This window comes from Bubalus bubalis, chromosome 1, assembly GCF_019923935.1.
Source record: "Bubalus bubalis isolate 160015118507 breed Murrah chromosome 1, NDDB_SH_1, whole genome shotgun sequence".
NCBI classification, from domain to species: Eukaryota; Metazoa; Chordata; class Mammalia; order Artiodactyla; family Bovidae; genus Bubalus; species Bubalus bubalis.
In genome coordinates this window covers 127778536-127799294 of record NC_059157.1, presented here as the reverse complement: position 1 = coordinate 127799294, position 20759 = coordinate 127778536, and the positions used below count along the sequence as shown (strand labels likewise).

Below are 20759 nucleotides of genomic sequence, written 5' to 3'. Positions count from 1 at the left end.
CCTGGATATCACTATTCTAGTCTCTGTTTCTATGAGTTGCTTTTTAAAAGGTAGTGATTTTGTTTCTTTTGGGTATACAACCCAGAAGTGGGATTGCTGGATCACATGGTAGTTCTATTTTTAATTTTTTGAGGGACCTCCATGCTATTTTCCATAGTGGCTGCACCATTTACATCCCTACCAACAGTAGCCAGGGATTCCTTTTTATTTGGATCCCCACCAACACTTATCTTTTGTTGTTTTGAGAATAGCCATACTAATGGGTATGAGGTGGTATCTCATTGTGGTTTTCATTTGCATTTCCCTGAAAATTAGTGATGTTGAGCACCTTTTCATGGACCTATTCGCCATCTGTATGTCTTCCTTGGAAAAATACCTATTTAAGTCCTCTGCCCGTTGGTTTTTTTGCTCCCGAGGTATGAGTTCTTTTTATATATTGGTTAATTATGGGTATGGGGTTAAGGGTTTGCAGATATTTTTCCCTGTTCCATAGTTGCCTTTTATGTTTTGATTGCTTCTTTAGCTGTGCAGAGGCTTTTTAGTTTGATATAGTCCTATTTATTTATATATACTTATATATATCATATGTATATCCACTTTTGTTGCTTGTGCTGTTGGTGTCGTACATAACTAAAAAAATCTATGCCAGTACTACCGTCAGGGGCTTTTCTGTTTGCTTTTTCCTAGGAGTTTTGTGTTTTGAAGTCTTATGTTTAAGTCTTTAATCCATTTAATCTTTGTGAGTGGTATAAGACAGAGGGATGATTTCCTTCTTCTGCATGTGATTACCCAGTTTTCCTAGCACCATTTGTTGAAAAGAATATTCTCTGTCCTCATTGAGTGTTCTTGGCTCCTTTGTCAAATGTTAGTTGACTATATATGCAAGTGGTTATTTCTGTGCTCTCTATTCTGGTCATTGATCTTTGTCTTTTTTAATGTTAGTACCATACTGTTTTGGTTACTGTAGCTTATAATATAGTTTGAAATCAGAAGGTGTGATGCCTCCAGCTTTGTACTTTTTTCTTAAGATTACTTTGGCTGATAGAGATCAGTTGTGTTTCTCTAAACTGACAATGAAATATATAAAAAATAATAAAAATCACATTTACAGCAGCATCAAAAGCAATGAAGTAGTTAGGAAGACATTTAGGAACAAGGAGGTGAAAGAGTTGTACATTCAAAGGTAAAGACATTGGTAAATTAAAGAAGACAAATGGATGGAAAGCTTTCCATGTTCATGGATTAATTAAAATGTTCATACTACCCCTGCCTATGTATAGATTTGGGTCAGTCCCTATCAGAATCTCAGTGACATTTTTCACAGAAAAGCAGTCCTGAAATTTGTATGGAATCACAATACTTAAGTGTTTTTGATGGTTTGGTCATTTACCTGCTTAAAAGCTGTGGTGTCATCTTTTTGCCCACATAGTAATGCCCGAACTGCGTTGCATAGTGTCAGTCTGAAGCCTGCTTACTATTTTGACGTAAATGCAGAGCACTTCCACGTCTGCCTCCTGGCCCATGCCTCTTGTGTACTCACACTCCCCACACACACTGTACACCATTACATCTTCATATTTTTGCTTGTGCTTTTTTTTTGTCTGACAGACTCCTAGTTATCCATCAAGGCCAGATCAGATGTCTTCTCTTTTCTATAGCTGTCCCTGATATCCCCTTAATAAACAGGATTAAAGTCTTTATTTTGTTTCTATCATGCTATTTTCATTTTTCTTTTCTAACATTTATCCGTTAATTTGAGTGAGTTACTCATTAGTCCCTCTAGCTAGGATATGAGATCCTCGAGAGTGGGAACTTGGAGCTTTTTATATTTGTATCCCCAGAACATACTTTTAGTCATGAAAGCCAGGTGGGAGTAGGTGTTCAGTGTTTGGTAAAAGCTTAAAGAAGTATTTTTTGTACAGTGATGAGTAGGGTAAGTGAAAGGAGCTGTTAGTAGGAGCATCAGAGAATGAGTAATGAGTTGGAAATTTGAGGCAGTTGGTTGGGAGAATGAGAGGGTCGTTACAGACAACAATAGGGCAAGAATGGTTGCAAAGGTGGAAGGCAGGTAGAGGTGATGTAAACCTGTAAGCAGGGCTTCTCTATAGGCGACCTTCTGATGAGTAGCAGAGCCTTTCGCTGTCGTTATTAAGGTGAGCAAGGAATAGGTTGAATCTGTGAAGAAGAGATGGTGGCTTTATTCATTTTCCTGCTGTGCTTCTCTGAGGTTCAGAGTGAATTTAGTATAACATTTTATTTTATTATTTTATTATTTTTTTTTTTTTTGCTTTGTGGGAAGCATTTTTATTTTTTTTTTTATTTTTATTTTTTTAATTTTATTTTATTTTTAAACTTAACATAACTGTATTAGATTTGCGAGACTGTTAGACTTTATACCTCTTCAGAAAACAGAGCTAACAAATTAATACAGTATTGCTTTCTGCTTTTCTTGTTTTTATTTACTTTTTCTTCTTTCAAAGCTTTAAAGACCTTGCCTTTTCAGTTTTTATTTTCTGTTCTTAAACGTTTTCCTTTTTCTCCTTAAAGAAAGAAGAAATTACCTGATTCTTTTTCACTCCATGGATCAGTTATGCGACATTCACTTTTGAAGGGAATTTCTGCCCAGATAGTGTCTGCAGCTGTAAGTATTTTGTTCTCTTCCCCCAGCTTTATAACCTGCAATGGCATAGTGAAGCAGGAATGAGCATAAAACAAAGCACAGCACTTCTCTTGGCCCGAGGCTTAAGAAAAACAGAATCTGGCTTTCATGGGTTTTGTGTGATTATTTTTGACTCATAAGACATAGCTACACATCTTGACATAGAAATTAGTGCAGCCATGAAATAAAGGTCTGCCCGGAGTCTCGGGTGTGCCTAAATGAAATATGGCAGCAAGCCTAAAAGGAACACTATCTGCCTTTTCTTTAAATTCCTTTTCAGTTTAGTTGCCATCTTGTGTATTTGGTTGAGGTAGAGCGATTTTTTTTTTTCTTTTAGTGTTTTCATATGGAGGAATGATTGATCAGAATCTTTTACAACTGAGTGATGTTTTTATAATTCACAAAAGTCTTTTCATGTACCTTATTTCATATACTCTTACAACTTTGAAAGTAGGGAAAGCCGTATCCTATTTTACAAATGAGAAGACAGACTCAGAGGTGATATTAACTTGTCTTACATCATTGGGTTAGGAGATAGCAGAGCAATTACTCAAAATTAGGGGTTTTTGGCTCCAAGTCGAGTGCTGCTTTTGTTGTGAAATGGGGGTGGTATTGGTGAAAGTGGCCAGTGTGTAATGGCTGGAACAGAGTATCTGTGTCTGTTTTGAAAATGGTTTGGAGCACTGGATTAGTACAAAAATATTTAATAGTCCATTAAGACAATAGATGCTGATTCTGGTATGTTTATCAAATTTTCCTTTGGCCTCAAGGCTTATAGTTTTACGTAGTCTTTCGGTTTTGGTTTTCTGAATTCAATATATAGATTATATAAGTAATAGTAATAATAATGATGTTGATATGAATCGTGATTCATATCCCAGGAACTTTGATATGTTTTTATGTTCTTTTCATGGAGTTTAATTAGTGTTTTGCATATTCAGTTTGGACAAAGTTTTATTTTTTATGACGGTAAGAGATTGATAGAGAAGTGGATCATGACACCATAGCCACATTGTAATTTTTAGGTTTATCAGTGAAAGCTCTTATTACAGACCACCCCTCCACCCCCACGCAAAAAAACCAGAACAAACAAACAAAAAAACCCCAAAAACAACAAAAAAGGAAAAAGTGTTCTCTGTGGGCATTTGGTATACCCCGGCCCAGCTCATATATCATAAAGTCAATTTAAATAGAGAGATAGGCAAGCAATGGGGGAAACCTGGGCAATTGTCCTTCCTCTTTTAGGTGGAGAGTAACTCATATTTGCTAGAATGGGAACCACCTGTTGAGGATTACATTTCCATGACGTTTTCTGAATTTAATCCTTATGTAGGTGATGAAATTCATTCCTTTCAAAATCAAGATGAACCAGAACAGTCATTTGACCCACCTGTGCAGTTTTAAAAATATTTTGAATAATGGAGACTGAACTAAAACTCAGACATTGAACAATGATTAGATAAATCTGTTATTTAAAAGGGTTTCTCTTTTCTCTTGAAGAGGAGGGAAAAATTCTAATAAATCCCAGAGTGTTTGCATTCTGCTCTTATTTCATTGCCATGGCTGAGCTCCTTTGGTATGTTAAAATGAAAACTGCTTTTCTTGTGACAGTCTTCATACTTTGTTTTTCTAATTTTGGATTACCAGCTCAATTTAAATTGTATGCTTTTCTGTGATGGTTGGTTTATTAACATGTAAAGCTAGTTATATTTTGGGGTATCTCCTCTGAATGGCTGTTTAGTAATGCCTTCAGCCCTGTGGATAGTGATGTTATTAGGGCTTCTTGTGGTGTTGACCATCATAGCCTTGTAGTCTATGCCTGGAGAACACTTAGGAGAGATGAAACTTTTGGAGTTGTGAACTTTGTTGTTTTGGAATCCTCCTCAAAGTAATATGACGTGGGATTATATTTAAAATTGACTCAAATTAACTTTAAAGTGTATTTATCATTTTATGATCACCTAAGATAATGGAGATACCTTAAGATAGTGATTTTGTAAAATGTGTCCATTGCATAAAAATTTCCTAAGAAAAAGCAGATTCCTGGGCACTATCCCAGACCTACTGACTTGGAATCTAGTTCTAGCAGTGTAGCTAGGGATCTGCATTTTAACAGATACTCCAGGTGATTCTGATGCTCCTTGACTTTTGAGAGTCATTATCCTAAGCTGTAACATCAGTGCTAAAATTCTGTAGTTGGGGGCAAAAGTGGTGGTTCCCCTTCTTGTCTGAATTATATATGTAAAGAGAGGGCCTTATACCATTTTTTTGTTTAAAAGTGGAAATATCTTTTCAAATACTTTTTTTTTAAATTTTATTTAGGACAAAGTAGATGCTGGCTTGCCTACAGCAATTGTAAGTATAGTTTAAATAATCTTTTAAAGGTAAGCTTTCTATTACCAGGTTTTCTTAGATTTATTCTTCTGATACTCAGTTATTACATACATTTTACGAGAATAAATTCATATGTTATTTACTGCCAGTAATCATTTAAAATTTAGTCGTGTTGAATATTCTCTTTCTAGTGTATTGTTACTCTTCAGTTTTGTTTTTTGAGATGCATATAATGGATACTGATTAGCCCATTTCCAGATTTATTTTATGTGGTACTATCCTGCCCAAGTACCTTTGCTCCTTCTGTGACTTGACCTCCTTTTGGTTATAGGGAGTGGAAACAGTGTTCGGTAAAATCACTTTGTGGTAAATAGTACATTTAACAGCTCTGAACTCCATTGCCAAGCTTGCCAAATAGTAAATCTGTGGGGGTGATTATAGAGAACTGGGGGATATTGAAAGCACACTAGTGCCCTCTTTTCTATTTTCAACTATTTCCAGCTGCCTCCTGTAGCTCTCTTATTAGTCAGTCAATTGGTGAGGGAAGTGGGCTGAGTTTTGAGTATTTCTGGCGCCTTTTGGCTCTTGTGAATGAGCTGGGGAAGGTCTTTCCCATTCTTTTCCCACACCTCATAGGAGGCTCTTGGTTGGGTAGCATAAGTGCCTTTACTTTGTCTGGACTCTTGAACTTTTTTTTATTTTAAATTGCTTTAGAGGAAGTTAAGTGGCATGTTTTTGCCTATAATGTTGAACATATGATATTTTAGTATTGTTACCCTTAGAGTAAATAGAGGGATGCCAAGAAATAAGATGTTCTGAGTTTTATCTTGCATTTTGCCTCCTAGATGAAATTCTCCTTATTTATAATAGTTGGTGTGTTATCTGGTGTCTAGAGGAAAGAAGACCAACAAATTTAATTCTGATTATTTCAAGATCCTTGATATAATGTTTTAAAATATAATCTTCTCTTTTGTTCTCAGGCAGTATCCAGTTTGATAGCAGTGGGTACATCTCATGGATTGGCCTTAATATTTGGTAAATTTTCTAGCTGCTTATTTTAAATATTAAGTATTTGAGTTTTTTAAAAGATAATGTCTCTTAATCACAGTTTTTATAGTAAACTTTATTTTTCTGAAAAATGCCAGAAAAACTTGAAGAGTAGCAGTCAGCATTTTTATAGTTAAAAAGTGCTTGACTCAGCTTCATTTTGTTGCTCATTGCAAGTTTATTTTCTTCTTTATGAATTTATAAGCTATCATATCATATCATACACCATTTGACTCTCTGCAGACCTAGACAAAAAGAATGTAAAGTTGAGAGCGACAGGGTTTGTCATTTTGTCTGCCTCTGGTTTGTGGTGGTGATAATTTTTTTATTCTAAATCATATCTGAGTAGAAAGTATTTGAAAATATCTTCAGGGAAAGATTTCCAGGCTTACTCAGTAATTTTCAGTAACTCTTAACTGATAGTAAGGTTTTTTCATTTACATTGTAAATCCCTCTAAACTGAAAGTTTTTTTAGCCTATAATCACTTTATTTTTGGGGTTGAGACGAGGACTTCGTTAGTTTTATTTTTATAGTACGTGATAATCCTAAGTTTTTTTTTCATTTGTTTTTCCTCCGTGAGACTAAATAACTCTGATTTTCATATTTCTTTGCTTTTGCCCCCAAACTATGAGCAAAACATTTTGTTCTGTTTAAATACTACTAGAAAATGTTTTCCTGTCATTTTTAGTGTTCTCACTGATTTTAAAGCTTTTGGAACTCTCTCAAATGGAATTCCGAATGACACTGTATTTTATTAAGGATGCTACAGAATATTATTTATGGAATACCTGGGAACACTTTAATAGCAGAACCATAATATGATCTTTGTGGTCCTTGCATCTTTATCATGAGTGAATAACTAGTAATTTTCCCTTGTTTTTGAGTAATTTGACTTCCAAGTTTTCCATTATACCAGAAGCCTGTTCATCATGTGATTTTAACATCTAGTCTTTTCAAAGGTGATGGATACAAATTATTGTCTGGGGATGAGAAGAATGGAAACAAAAAATACTATTCTTTAGAGAGAACTTTAGAATTGAGTCTTTAATTATTTCTCTTATTCCATAATATGTGTTCATAATAAATTTAGATGAGCAAAAAATTGAAGATACACCAAAATCTGCCATCCAGAAATAATTCCTAACATTTCTATATGACCTTGAAATCTTTTGTCCTGTACATATGTGTATACGTATGTGCACCCCCCAAATTGGATCATGTTAATTTGTAACCTGCTTTTTCATTATAATGAACATTTTTCTATATAATTATTAAAATCATGTGTAGTATCTTTTTTCCTGTTTTATCAGCTTTTTTGTTTTAAATTTAAGTATGGTTGATTTACAGTGTTGTGTTAGTTTCTGGTATACATCAAAGTGATACAGTTCATGTGTGTGTATATATATATACACATGCCCACCCACATACACACACATTTATATTCTTTTTCATATTCTTTTCCATTGTGGTTTATTACAGGATATTGAATATAGTTCCCTGTAATATACAGGATTGTGTTGTTTATTTTATATATAGTGGTTTGTATCTATTAATCTATCCCTCTCCTTTAGTAACCATAAGTTTGTTTTCTGTGTGAGTCTGTTTTTGTGTAACATCATTTTTAATGGCTACATGTATCCTGTTAAATGGATTCATCATTTAATCAATCATTTTCTACTATAAGACATTTAGGTTGTTTCTAAACAAAAAAATAGAGTGATGACCATCTTTGTAACTGCAATTTTTTGTGCACATGATTACTTCTTTCAGACAAATTCCTAAAAGTGGACTTGCTTATGTCAGGGTATGAACATTTTAAATGTTTCTGATGTATATTGCCTAACTGCCTCCTAGAAAGTTTTACCAACTTGCTCTCCTATCAGGTATAAGAATGCTTGTTTTCCTATGAGGGCAGGGTTGGTATTAGATTGATGGAATTTTGGGAAAGAATATTGAAAGCACTTTTAGTTAGTCACCTTATTTACATATGAGGTGTTTGAGAACCGGAGAGAGGTTAAGTGACATGTACAAAGCCAAATTCAGAATCAAAGGATACTGAATCCCAAGATTAGTACATTTCCAGTCCTCCAAGTTGTTCACCTGTTCTGAGAGAAATGGAGGCGAATTCCAAGATACAAAAAGGAAAGAATGCAAGAACTAAGATGAACAAGGATAGACTATAATGCATATGTTTATCTATCGGCAGAACTGTTTATTTTTGTTCCCCCTTACCAGTACTCACTCTCAACTCTATCTGCTTTAATATCTCTTCCTTACCCCCCAAGGTTCTAAGAATATGTGGCTGCTTATAATCAAACCCATGTAGAATTCACTGCAACAAATTAAAATGAAGTCTTTTAAAATAAAAAGCTAACGGGGAGAAGAGTACAGTGTCTTTCATTGCTGTCTCAATTTCCTTGGGGCTGCTTTCTCATTTTTTATAGGCCCAAGCAACTTTCTTGTGGATTTGATGAAAGAGTAATCTTTCATTAAAGTCTCATGAAAAAGAAAGTATGCCATAATGAGCATTTTGAGAAAGAATCATAACATTCTAGTTATGGTTTGGATTTTTAATCATGCAGTTAGTAAATTTTACTCATTATTTTTGTAGGAATCAGATATCTGGACAATGAGTTTTAACAAATGGATTAAAATTTGCTTGAAAGTCAGGAACAAATGGCAGAGTAATAATGCTAAGAAGTGTCTAGATTTGAGGTCTGGGTTAAATCTGATCTTTTAAACATCTTTGTTGATCATAGGAAAAAGTGCAGCAGGAAGAACTTGTTTAAATACCATTAGAGTCTCTTTGGAATGAAGGCCTGGGTCATTAGAATAGTAATGATTGTAAGTTTCTTAAGCACGATGTAAAATTTCTATTCTTAAGGAAGTAAAGGTATGTGGTATTTGTTATATATCTTGGTTCTTACCTAATTATAGGATCTCAAAAATTTGACTCTTACTAGAGATCTATCCCTATCCTAAGGCCCTTTAGTCTTTCATTTTTTGAGTTGTTAGTATACCTTAGTGGATTATCTTTTTGAAATTGTTTTATCAAATTTAATGGACTTGGATTTACTATGCTAAAATTTGGATATTATGAATTTTTTCTATTTCCATAACCAGTACCTAAATATAAATGCTAGACATATCATTTAATCACATTTAGTATCATTCTCACAGATAAGTAAAGTTTACCACTTATACTCTTGAAATCTTACCTGTCTTTTCTCTGAACTTTTGAACTGATTTCTTGCTTTTCTCTTTCTTTTGATCTTTTCTCCATGGATTCAAAGGAAAAGGTATAGTAATTTTGATGTGCATGAGTGACTCTTTTTCTTTTGACCTTTTTATTGTTGAAGGAGAATGTTATCAATTACAGTTGACACCCTGTTATGAAATGCTTATTGAAAAGAACCAGCTAATTGAAATTGGTTAGAGAATTGTTAAAAATTACAAATATATGCATACCTTCAATATTTTATTTTAAAAGAAAATAAATATTCATTTCCCCCTAATCTTTTGATACAGTCCAAAACTGAGTTTTTTTATGCCAGTTGGAGGTCTGCAGCATCCTTTTCTGGCACAAGCTACATCAATGATAGGTCATGCAAAATTTGTACTTTTAATTAAACAAAAGAGGTAAAAGCTTGGGTACCTGTGAATCACTCGAGGTGTGCCAAATTTTAGATTTTCATAGAACTTTCCAGTTTTCTGCAGTTATCTTGTCCATACCTTACTTCATGACAGTTATTTAGAGCAACTCATCTTTACCAAGTTTTTCTAAAACATCCATTTAGCTGTCATAGAAACAGCAGCTTGCTCTTTTGCACTCTATTTCATTAGTTGACATATTGTTTAACGTTTTTTAAGTGCAGTAGTATTTATAGTGGCATGAACAGATTTAGAAATGAAAACAGTTGACTCTTTCTAAGCATCTGCATTCTAGAAAATAGCCAGTTATCTGTGGGGAGTCAGTGTATCCTGGGCTTTAGTCAGTAAGGTTAAAGAGGGAATGGAGAGCTTTAATTCTATATGTGTTAGATGGTGGTCAGATAAAGTGCTTCTGCTGTTTTATGATCATTGATGAAAAATGTTTCCTAATCTCTCTTTTCTTCTTCTTCTTTGGTCATAGAGAATATTTTAATGTGCACAAAGGAGTAGTATTGAAGAATGGTGAATACTGGTGATAAAAGTAGAGCTGTACGCATATAATTTGATTTTGATTCTTTCTAGGATCTAGGTATTTCCTTCTTCGATGGTCTTTAGGGTATAGTTAAATTAGGGGTGAAGAAATAGAACATTAGGTTAATTTTGGTATGTGGAAAGAGCAGAAATTCTTGAAGTATGTTCAAATTTAGATTTTATGGCTATTGTAGACTTTATATGTTATTTATGGCTTTTCTTTGTTACTTAGTCCATTACTCTTAAGCCTGGAATATGCTGGGATCAACCCTAAGTAAAGTGTATTTTGAAAGATATACTAATAAAGAAATAGATGTAATACATTGCACTGTCAATTTAGATGTGCTTTTTGTGGTATCTGGGCTTTGAGTTCTCTTAATTGATAAGCTACTTATTATCGTTAAAATAATTCTTTGCATGTGTATCATTGGATAGTTTTCATATTTTTCATAGGCATTTACAAAATTTAAGCTCTGTACCAACTCTGTGAAGCTTATAGGAAAAATGATAGTCTCACCCACCACCTCCCCCCACCCCCACCCAATCAAGAGCCCCCTTGGAGGAGTAAAACATGGAAAGCTCTGATTTTCACCTTTCTTACTTCTGTTCAGGTCCTTTTGTTCCTTCTGTGTAACTTTAGAAATTGTTTGAAAGAGGTTTTATGTTTGTCTTCACCAAGTACCTTTCCCCAAAATAGTCTAGAAAAATCTGGACTACAGAATGTTCTAGTAGAAGAAACCTCTTCAGTAAGACCCCGCTCTCTTCTTTCTGCAGAAATTCTGTCTTTTCTGATTTGTTTAAATTGTATAGGTTTATTAATATGGCACCATAAATACAGAATGTATAATGACACCAATACGAATTGATAAGTATCTTTGTGGAGTTAAACTATATTACATTTTATGCATTGTCCATTACCTCACAGCCATGCTACCTTATAAAGGGACATTATAAAGATAATGAATACATTGTAAAAGTCAAGGGGAAAACATTGACAGTCTTCATTAACAGAGTCCTATGGGATATAAATTTAGTACATATTTTAGGAGTGACCACTGTTGATAATTTGGTCCCTGTCTTAGCTAGTTTTTAGTACACAGTCAGAAAAAGAATCATGTCTGGGTTTTTAATGTAGAGGTTAGTTGTGTCTTTTTCCTCCCCTCTTTACTTCCTTTTTCTTAATGGTACCCTTATTCTCTATTTTTTCATACTCCTTAAATTCTCCTGTGCTTACTCTCCCTGAGTTATCAGTTCAGTTCAGTTTAGTCGCTCAGTAGTGTTCGACTCTTTGTGACCCCATGGACTGCAGCACGCCAGGCCTCCCTGTCCATCACCAACTCCCGGAGTTTACTCAAACTCACGTCTGTTGAGTTGGTGATCCCTGAGTTATAAGAGTACTTAAATACTCAAATTTAAAGTAAGGACTTTGTTAAAGCAATAGTTAGTGTCTTTAAGTACTGGTCGATCAGAACTGTGTAGTTTGGATATCAAAGCAGAGACTATTCCGACACTACTCTTGCCTAGAGGGCAGACAACCAGGCTAAATGGACTTTTTGAGGCTGGTGCAGAATTTCTGTCTTTGTCCTCTAACTTTTTCAGTCCATTCATTGGACTACTCCCATGACCCACAATGGTAGTATGTATACAACACTGTTGCCCAACCAATGAATCTTGACAATTTGCAGAACAGGGTGTAAGGATCATCTACTAACTGTATAACGTAGCCCTGACAAAATAAGGATCATGGAAAACACTATTAGGCATGCAATTCAGTAGAGCAAAGTAAAATGTGATGTCATATTTAGAGTCAGGAAAAAGGCAATTTTAATAGTTTGGATTAAACTGGAAAAGGGAGGAAAATGTATGTAAGGATGGAAGGAAATAAGGAAAAAATCTGTTCTTGTGATAAATATAGATGTGAATAAACATAGGACTTTTAAAGTACATCACACCTTGTATATTATGATTTTATTCCTTTTCAAATGTTCATCTTGGAAGGCTAAGATCTAAAGTGACATCGTAAAACATCAAATATTTTCTGGGTGCTGGATACAGCCACTAATTGTGTCAAAACTGAGACAATTAATTCTGACATTAATTGTGTCAGAACTCCTGGGGAGGTGGGGATTGCTATTTGAGCCTGCTTGTGAACATAGAAAAATATTCTTACAGTATTCACTTTGTATGGGCAAAAGGGCTTACCTAGTATTATTCCCTGCATTTGGGAATGAATGTCTTTAGGCTCTTTCTGATGATAACTGGGTTTACCTTTATGGGAGGAAGATTTGCAAATATGGCATCTATTAAGATGATTGTCAGATGCATTCTGTGTGCAAGGCACTGCCCTAGGCATTCTGGGGATGTTAATTCTCTCATGATCTCAGCCCTTAGATAGGTCATAGTCTAGGAGTGGAAGTAAGATGTGTTTACCTCCAAAAAGTAGCACATAGATAGTGAAGGGAAGCACAAACAATTGCTGGGGGAGTTAAGAGAACTCCTGATTGTGCAAGTATGGTGTCCCCCCCCCCCCCCCCCCACCAACTAAAAAAAAAAAAAAACAGTTAAAGTTTGTAGACATGCTTTATGTTTAAAATTTTTATTTTATTGTTTTCAAGTGGGTACAGTAATGAGCTCTGTATAGTATAAGCACTGCCTAGGAGAAGCCCTAGAAGAATTTCTTCTACTTATTAGATAATAAAGTTTAGTAATATCCAAATGCTTCCTAGAGAAATCAGAGGTGATTACGGCAGAATCCTTGCCTTTTAGTAACTTTATTTAGTAGAGATTTGAATTATTTGCTTTTAGCGTATCAGCTGTTGATGCTTGAAAAGAATTTCCTTAAGTTGTTTAAACATACCCTATGATTTTATTTATTCTGTTCATTTGCCTGGTAAATCTTCAGGGATAATATAAATGAAAATTATAGCCAAACTGTAAATAAATTTTGATTTTTGAAGTTTTAAATCGACTGTAAAAGGTGGTATTTCATGTACCTTGCATTCTAAAAATAGCAAAAAATACGGTTCTAGAATGAAAGTTGGTTGGTTGTTCCAAGAGATACAGTTTTCTTAGTATTTTCTTTTTAACATGAGCAAGTTCTGTATTATGCTTCCTTGTAGTTACCGTTTTTTCTGCATTCTTAGTGTCTAATTCAATGCCCACTGTCTAGTAGTTGCTCAATAAGTGTATTTTAAGATGAACATAACTTCATTGATTCTTTTGATTCTTACTACCTCAAAGTGTTTGAAAACAAGCCTGTGCTATGTACATACTTAGTCAAACCTTTATTTCTTTCACTTGATTTATCAATTGCCTTCTTCAGATCAGAATCAAGCTTTGCGACTCTGCTTGGGTAGCACTAGTGTTGGAGGTCAGTATGGAGCTATCTCTGCCCTCAGTATCAACAATGACTGCTCAAGACTTCTCTGTGGCTTTGCTAAGGGACAGGTAAATAGAAACTTTATTTTACCTATAAGACAGTGTGAAATGAATTAAACCTGTTATCTCTAGGTCAGCATCTTGAAGACAAAAACATGTTATAAAGTGATATGTCTGTATGTAGAGCTAACCTGAATTTGCTTGGTCTGACTTTTGTCTAAATTTTTAAATTAAGTTACTGAGCCAGAGTCTATGATTTTTAATATCTCAATTCATATGTCCCTATACACAAATAGCTTTTATAAACCAACCGGGCCATTATAGAAAATGTACTTTCTTTCTGTGAAGTGAAGTGAAGTGAAGTCGCTCAGTCGTGTCCGACGCTTTGCGGCCCCATGGACTATAACCTACCAGGTTCCTCTGTCCATTGGATTTTCCAGGCAAGAATACTGGAGTGGGTTGCCATTTCCTTCTCCAGGGGATCTTCCCGACCTAGGGATCGAACCCGGGTCTCCTGCATTGCAGGCAGATGCTTTACCCTCTAAGCCACCAGGGAAGTCCAAGATAGACCTATATATCTTTCTTTCTGCAGTGAGGATGATTGTTGTTGATTTTTAAGTACAGTATATATTCTGCTTTGTAACTTTGTCCCTGGACACAAATTTGGTATTTGTTTTTACTTCTGAAACTGGGCAGTAAGTTTTGTTTCTTTTCTTCTTCTGACTTACATGTCACTAATTGGTTTGGCAATAAGCCCTTTTTATAATTTTTACCAGTGCTAAAGAGATTGACTCATTAAAGAAATCTCTTTTACCTCTCAGTAAAATAATAAGATTTAAAATCTGAAGGGAAAAGTAGACTGGGTAGGATGACGGGAGGATGAAGATGGAATAAGGGCCCCATGCTTCAGTGGATCTGCAACCTTTAGTTATGTTTTAACTTTATAGTTCTTTGTCTGCAATGTTTATAGGCCAGGAATAGATTATTTCAGCCAAAAGCCAAGATACTTAAGTCCAAAAAAGAGCAATAAATTTGTTTTTAAAGCATTTAGTTGTCTTATAGATCACTATGTGGGATTTGGCCAGTGGAAAGCTTCTAAGATCAATAACAGATGCTCATCCTCCGGGAACAGCAATATTACATATTAAGGTACAGTTCTTATTTTCTTTTTCTAATAATCTTTATTATTATGTCCTTGTATCCATTTTAAAGTAGATTTCTTTATAAACAGAATCCTTGAAAGTGAACTGTCTTTTATGTGACTGGCCCAACAAAATGTTTTCCCAAGTAAAATCCAGAGATAGGCTATCATGGTAACATTCAGCTATAAGTTGTATTGACGTCTAGTAGATACAGCAGGAAAGAGAGTAAACTGAAGTGATCCTAGACGAAAGGTTGGCAGCAAAGACAGGCAGTACCCTGCTGAAAACTCCGTGCAGATTTTAAAAGGTCTTTTTACTTAGTCCACCAGGATTTTACTGCTGGGGTGGTGTGCCCTGTCACACTTTGTTGGGAATTACTTGAAGTTCAAGGCACTGGTTTGTGAAAGAACCAAGGTTTGCATTATGTTTAGAAACAAATTTCTTGGTTTATTTTCTTTCAGGCCTCCAAAGGAAAAGCATCAAGGTTCGAATCTTGACTTTCTCCTTACATGCCTGAAAAAAATAAACCACCTTAGGTAACATTTAATTTATAAATACAATGTGAACCTTGGTTTTCATATGCTGTCAAGTCCACGTTCAGAAGTGTAAAACGTACAGGATTATAACTAGAGAAGTCTAAAATCAGATCTTCTGGATTTTAATCATGTACACGTTTGGTTAGTTAGCTGTGCAGACCTCTCTTATCCATACATACGCTTTTTAAAGTCTGGGAGCATCTGGAGTTTATGTGTCTGCATCTCAGTTAGTTGCGTAAAAAGTCTTTTGTGACAAAGCAGCATTGAAGCATTTAGTAACAATGAAAACAACCAAGACAAGTAAAAGTAGAAAGAATTTCTCCTCTTTCTGAACATCATGGCAGTTTATCTTGACCTGTTTTCATACGGCATGAGCCAACTTCTAATATGTTGTTGTTTATGTCTTATCTCCTTTAATAGATTAAGGTCTTTGAAACCAGGATCTGTTTCTCTTTTATTTTTGTGTGTTACATGTAGTAGTTGCTCAATAAATGTTTGGTGGTTTATGAAAATCCAATCCATTTGCAGAAAAAAGCAAAATCTTTGGGAGAAACAATAAGAAACAGAAGAGGTAAAGACAGAGAGAAAAAGGCAGAAGAAATAAAAGCAGAAGAATGTAGCTGACATTGAAAGCACACTTGCGTTGCTTGGGAATGCTACAAGCATAGACGGTTCTCAGAAATTCTGGGGCCTGCTTTTGGCAAAGGCTTCTTATGCTGTCAACCTCTTACTCATTATTCTCCAAACTTAACCCTGCACATCCCCTCAATAATAATTCGGGCTTTAATTCATATACACACACACACACATACATGTCTCTGTGTTTGTGTGTGTGTGTGTGTGTATATATATATATATAATATTTATTTAAAATTAAATGTGCTACTGTACTAAATTTAAGTATATCATAAAACACATACTCAGAAAGTAGAAGATAAAAATTATGAATGCTGTTATTTTCTCTACATTCCACTTTTGCAACTGCTCAGCTAGGCCTTTGAGAACCATGGTGTAGGACTTCTGTACTTTGCCTGTGTGTGGTTGAAGAAGATGCATTTCATAGTAGCCTCCTGTACCTCAGCCATTCTGGAAGAGTCCAAAGGCATGCCAGTTAGGATGGTTTTACAACCTTTGGGGTTAGGGAGACTAGTCACTGGAAGTGATATAAATTAAGTTATTTAATTTTGTATCTATTGGCATGCACATCTACCAGGCCACATCAGCCCTTAGGACAGTCTCTCATTGTGAACATTATTTATTGAGTTTTCCAGGGTGGATAATAGTAACTAAAGTATACTTTATTGAAGAAGACTGAAGGGGCAGCACATTTTAGGAAGAGTTGCATAAAAAGTTAAACTGTTTTTAAATATAGTAGATTAACTCTTCAGTTATTCAGAAAACATATTCTAACAAGCTTATTTCCCAAAGACATCAAATATCTTTTATTGTGTCTTTATTCTTGAGAGCTAGGCAGCTTTAAGTATATCCAAAGTATCCTATTCAGCTTAATAGCAAGTTTGAAAAAATTAATATAAGAACCCAAGTAGATAAGTTTAGGGCTTTTATGAATCATAATTTGTATTTTTCTTTTATCCTTTTGAGAAGGTTTTGCTTCTTTAAAGTCTCAGTTTTTAATGATATTGAACCATTTTTATTCTAAATATGGGTAAGTTTGTATTAGAGTAATAAGGTCAGTCTAGGTGATTTCAAATGCTATTAAATGTGTTTGTCTTGTATTTTTAAAATTTTATAAATTTTTCCCTTTTTAACATTTGACTGGTTGTTTAAAAATTGTTAAGAAAATAAATTCCTTCTCTGTTTAGTTTACAGATGATCCAACTCTTGCAATTTGCAACGACAGCGGAGGCTCTGTTTTTGAATTGACATTTAAGTAAGAGACTATTGGACGTTTGTAGACAAATGAAAAGATTAGCTCCAATTTAATGACTTGAAGTTGAATATGAAGAGGTCTGGAAAACCCATGTAATTGTAAATAGGTTGTGGCTGTGTATTACACTTATCTGGGGAGGCTTATAGAACATACGGAGCACCACGCCTGGACCCCCAAAATTCTGTCTCAGTACTTCCGAGTTGGGATTCTAGATTCCTTCTCCCCAAAGTGTTCCTAAACTCTGTCAGTCTTGGGAACCATTATCCTGGATTATATCAGTAATTTCAGTTTAGACCCCGGGCCCAGTTGTTTATAACCATAATGACCAGGTGTACAAGGTTCCTTTCGCCTTGGAATTGCCCTGTTTACTCTTTAAATAAAGGGAAAGACTGTTTAGATATGCATAAGAATATTTATAAATCTGAGTTTAAAAAGACAAAAAAATTCCATGTGTATTTTGTTTCCAAAGTTCTTCAAAGTAAGGACTATGTTTCTTACATTTCTCATGCCTCCTAACAATATCAAGTCCAAAGTAATTGTTTGAAAAATACCAGTTCAGTTCAGTTGCTCAGTCATGTCCTACTCTTTGCGACCCCATGGCCCGCAGCATGCCAGGCCTCTCTGTCCATGTCCATTGAATCGGTGATGCCATCCAACCATCTTGTCCTTTGTCATCTCCTTATCCTCCCACCTTCAATCTTACCCAGCATCAGGGTCTTTTCAAATGAGTCAGTTCTTTGCATCAGGTGGCCAAAGTATTGGAGTTTCAGCTTCAACATCAGTCCTTCCAATGAATATTCAGGACTGATTTCCTTTAGGATGGACTGGTTGGATCTCCTTGCAGTCCAAGGAATTTTCAAAAGTCTTCTCCAACACCACAGTTCAAAAGCATCAATTCTTCGGTGCTCAGCTTTCTTTATAGTCCAACTCTCACATCCATACATGACTACGGGAAAAACCATAGCCTTGACTAGATGGACCTTTGTTGACAAACTACTGTCTCTACTTTTTAATATGCTGTCTAGGTTGGTCATAACTTTCCTTCCAAGGAGTAAGCGTCTCAATTTCATGGCTGCAGTCACCATCTGCAGTGATTTTGGAGCCCAAAAAAATAGTTGGCCACTGTTTCCCCATCTATTTCCCATGAAGTGATGGGACCAGATACCATGATTTTAATTTTCTGAATGTTGAGCTTTAAGCCAACTTTTTCACTCTCCTGTTTCACTTTCATCAAGAGGCTCTTTAGTTCTTCTTCACTTTCTGCCATAAGGATAGTGTCATGTGCATGCTGCTGCTGCTAAGTCACTTCAGTTGTGTCCGACTGTGCGACCCCATAGACGGCAGCCCACCAGGCTCCCCCATCCCTGGGATTCTCCAGGCAAGAACACTGGAGTGGGTTGCCATTTCCTTCTGCAATGCAGGAAAGTGAAAGTGAAGTCGCTCAGTCATATCCGACTTTTAGCGACCCCATGGACTGCAGCCTACCAGGCTCCTCCATCCATGGGATTTTCCAGGCAGGAGTACTGGAGTGGGGTGCCATTGCCTTCTCCATCATATACATATCTGACATTATTGATATTTCTCCCAGCAGTCTTGATTCCAGCTTGTGCTTCATCCAGTCTAGCATTACTCATGATATACTCTGCATATAAGTTAAATAAGCAGGGTGACAATATACAGCCATACAGCCTTGATGTACTCCTTTTCCTATTTGGAACCAGTCTGTTGGTCCATGTCATTTTAACTGTTGCTTCCTGACCTGCATACAGGTTTCTCAAGAGGCAGGTCAGATGGTCTGGTATTCCCATCTCTTGAAGAATTTTCCACAGTTTGTTGTGATCCACACAGTCAAAGGCTTTGGCATAGTCAGTAAAGCAGAAATAGATGTTTGTCTGGAACTCTCTTGCTTTTTTGATGATCCAGCGGATATTGGCAATTTGATCTCTGGTTCCTCTGCCTTTTCTAAAACCAGCTTGAACATCTGGAAGTTCACGGTTCACATATTGCTGAAGCCTGACTTGGAGAATTTTGAGCATTACTTTACTAGTGTGTGAGATGAGTGCAATTGTGTGGTAGTTTCAGCATTCTTTGGCATTCCCTTTCTTAGGTATTGGAATGAATACTGACCTTTTTCAGTCCCATAGCCACTGCTGAGTTTTCCAAATTTGCTGGCATATTGAGTGTAGCACATTCACAGCATCATCTTTCAGGATTTGAAATAGCTCAACTGGAATTCCATCACCTCCACTAGCTTTGTTCATAGTGATGCTTCCTAAAGCCCACTTCACTTCACATTCCAGGATCTGGCTGTAGGTGAGTGATCATACCATTCTGATCATCTGGGTCGTGAAGATCTATTTTGTACAGTTCTGTGTATTCTTGCAGCCTCTTTTTAATATCTTCTGCTTCTTTTAGAAGTGTACCATTTGTGTCCTTTATTAAGCCCACCTTTGCATGAAATGTTCCCTTGGTATCTCTAATTTTCTTGAAGAGATCTCTAGTCTTTCCCACTCTATTGTTTTCCTCTATTTCTTTGCACTGATTGCTGAGGAAGGCTTTCTTATCTCTCCTTGCTATTCTTTGGAACTCTGCATTCAAATGGGTATACCTTTACTTTTCTCCTTTGTTTTTTGCTTCTCTTCTTTTCACAGCTATTTGTAAGGCTCCTCAGAGAGCCATTTTGCTTTTTTCATTTCTTTTTCTTGAGAATGGTCTTGATCCCTGTCTCCTGTACAGTGTCATGAACCTCCATCCATAGTTCATCAGGCACTCTTATCAGATCTAGTCCCTTAAATCTATTTCCCACTTCCACTGTACAGTCATAAGGGATCTGAAATAGCTCATACCTGAATGGTCTAGTGATTTTCCCTACCTTCTTCAGTTTAAATCTGAATTTGGCAGTAAGGAGTTCATAATCTAAGCCATAGTCAGCTCCTGGTCTTGTTTTTTCTGACTGTATAGAGCTTCTCCATCTTTGACTGTAAAGAATATAATCAGTCTTATTTTGGTGTTGACCATCTGGTGATGTCCACGTGTAGAGTCTTCTCTTGTGTTCTTGGAAGAGGATGTTTGCTATGATCAGTGCATTCCTTTGGCAAAGCTCTATGAGCCTTTGCCCTACTTCATTTTGTACTCCAAGGCCAAATTTGCCTGTTACTCCAGGTGTTTCTTGACTTCCTACTTTTGCATTCCCGTCCCCTGTAATGAAAAGGGTATCTTTTTTGGGTGTTATTTCTAAAAGGTATTGTAGGTCTTCACAGCACCATTCAACTTCAGCTGCTTCAGCATTACCAGTCGGGGCATAGACTTGGATTACCGTGATATTGAATGGTTTGCCTTGGAAGCGAACAGAGATCATTCTGTTGTTTTTGAGATTGCACCCAAGTACTGTATTTCATGGGGTCGCAAAGAGTCAGACACGACTGAGCGACTGATCTGATCTGACTGCATTTCGAACTCTCTTGTTGACTATAATGGCTACTCCCATTTCTTCTAAGGGATTTTTGCCCACAGTAGTAGATATGATGGTCATCTGAGTTATGTTCACCCATTCCAGTCCATTTTAGTTGGTTGATTTCCTAAAATGTCG

General features: G+C 35.9%; 1 protein-coding gene across 11 annotated transcripts in view; it reads left to right on the top strand.

The window, feature by feature from the left end:
• VPS8 (VPS8 subunit of CORVET complex) overlaps positions 1–20759 on the top strand; it is a 302528-nt gene that overhangs the window by 19712 nt on the left and 262057 nt on the right. For 8 of the 11 annotated variants that reach the window (XM_025287196.3, XM_025287177.3, XM_025287181.3 and 5 more), the window contains 7 exons: positions 2548–2641; positions 4982–5014; positions 5974–6028; positions 9335–9340; positions 13546–13670; positions 14664–14750; positions 17103–17170. In XM_025287196.3, coding sequence (XP_025142981.3) covers positions 2548–2641; positions 4982–5014; positions 5974–6028; positions 9335–9340; positions 13546–13670; positions 14664–14750; positions 17103–17170 — 468 coding nt within the window. Of the gene's footprint in view, positions 1–2547; positions 2642–2743; positions 3158–4981; positions 5015–5973; positions 6029–9334; positions 9341–13545; positions 13671–14663; positions 14751–15226; positions 15280–17102; positions 17171–20759 lie in introns of those variants that run through there. The other 3 variants (XM_025287194.3, XM_044943988.2, XM_025287202.3) reach the window with 3 other exon arrangements.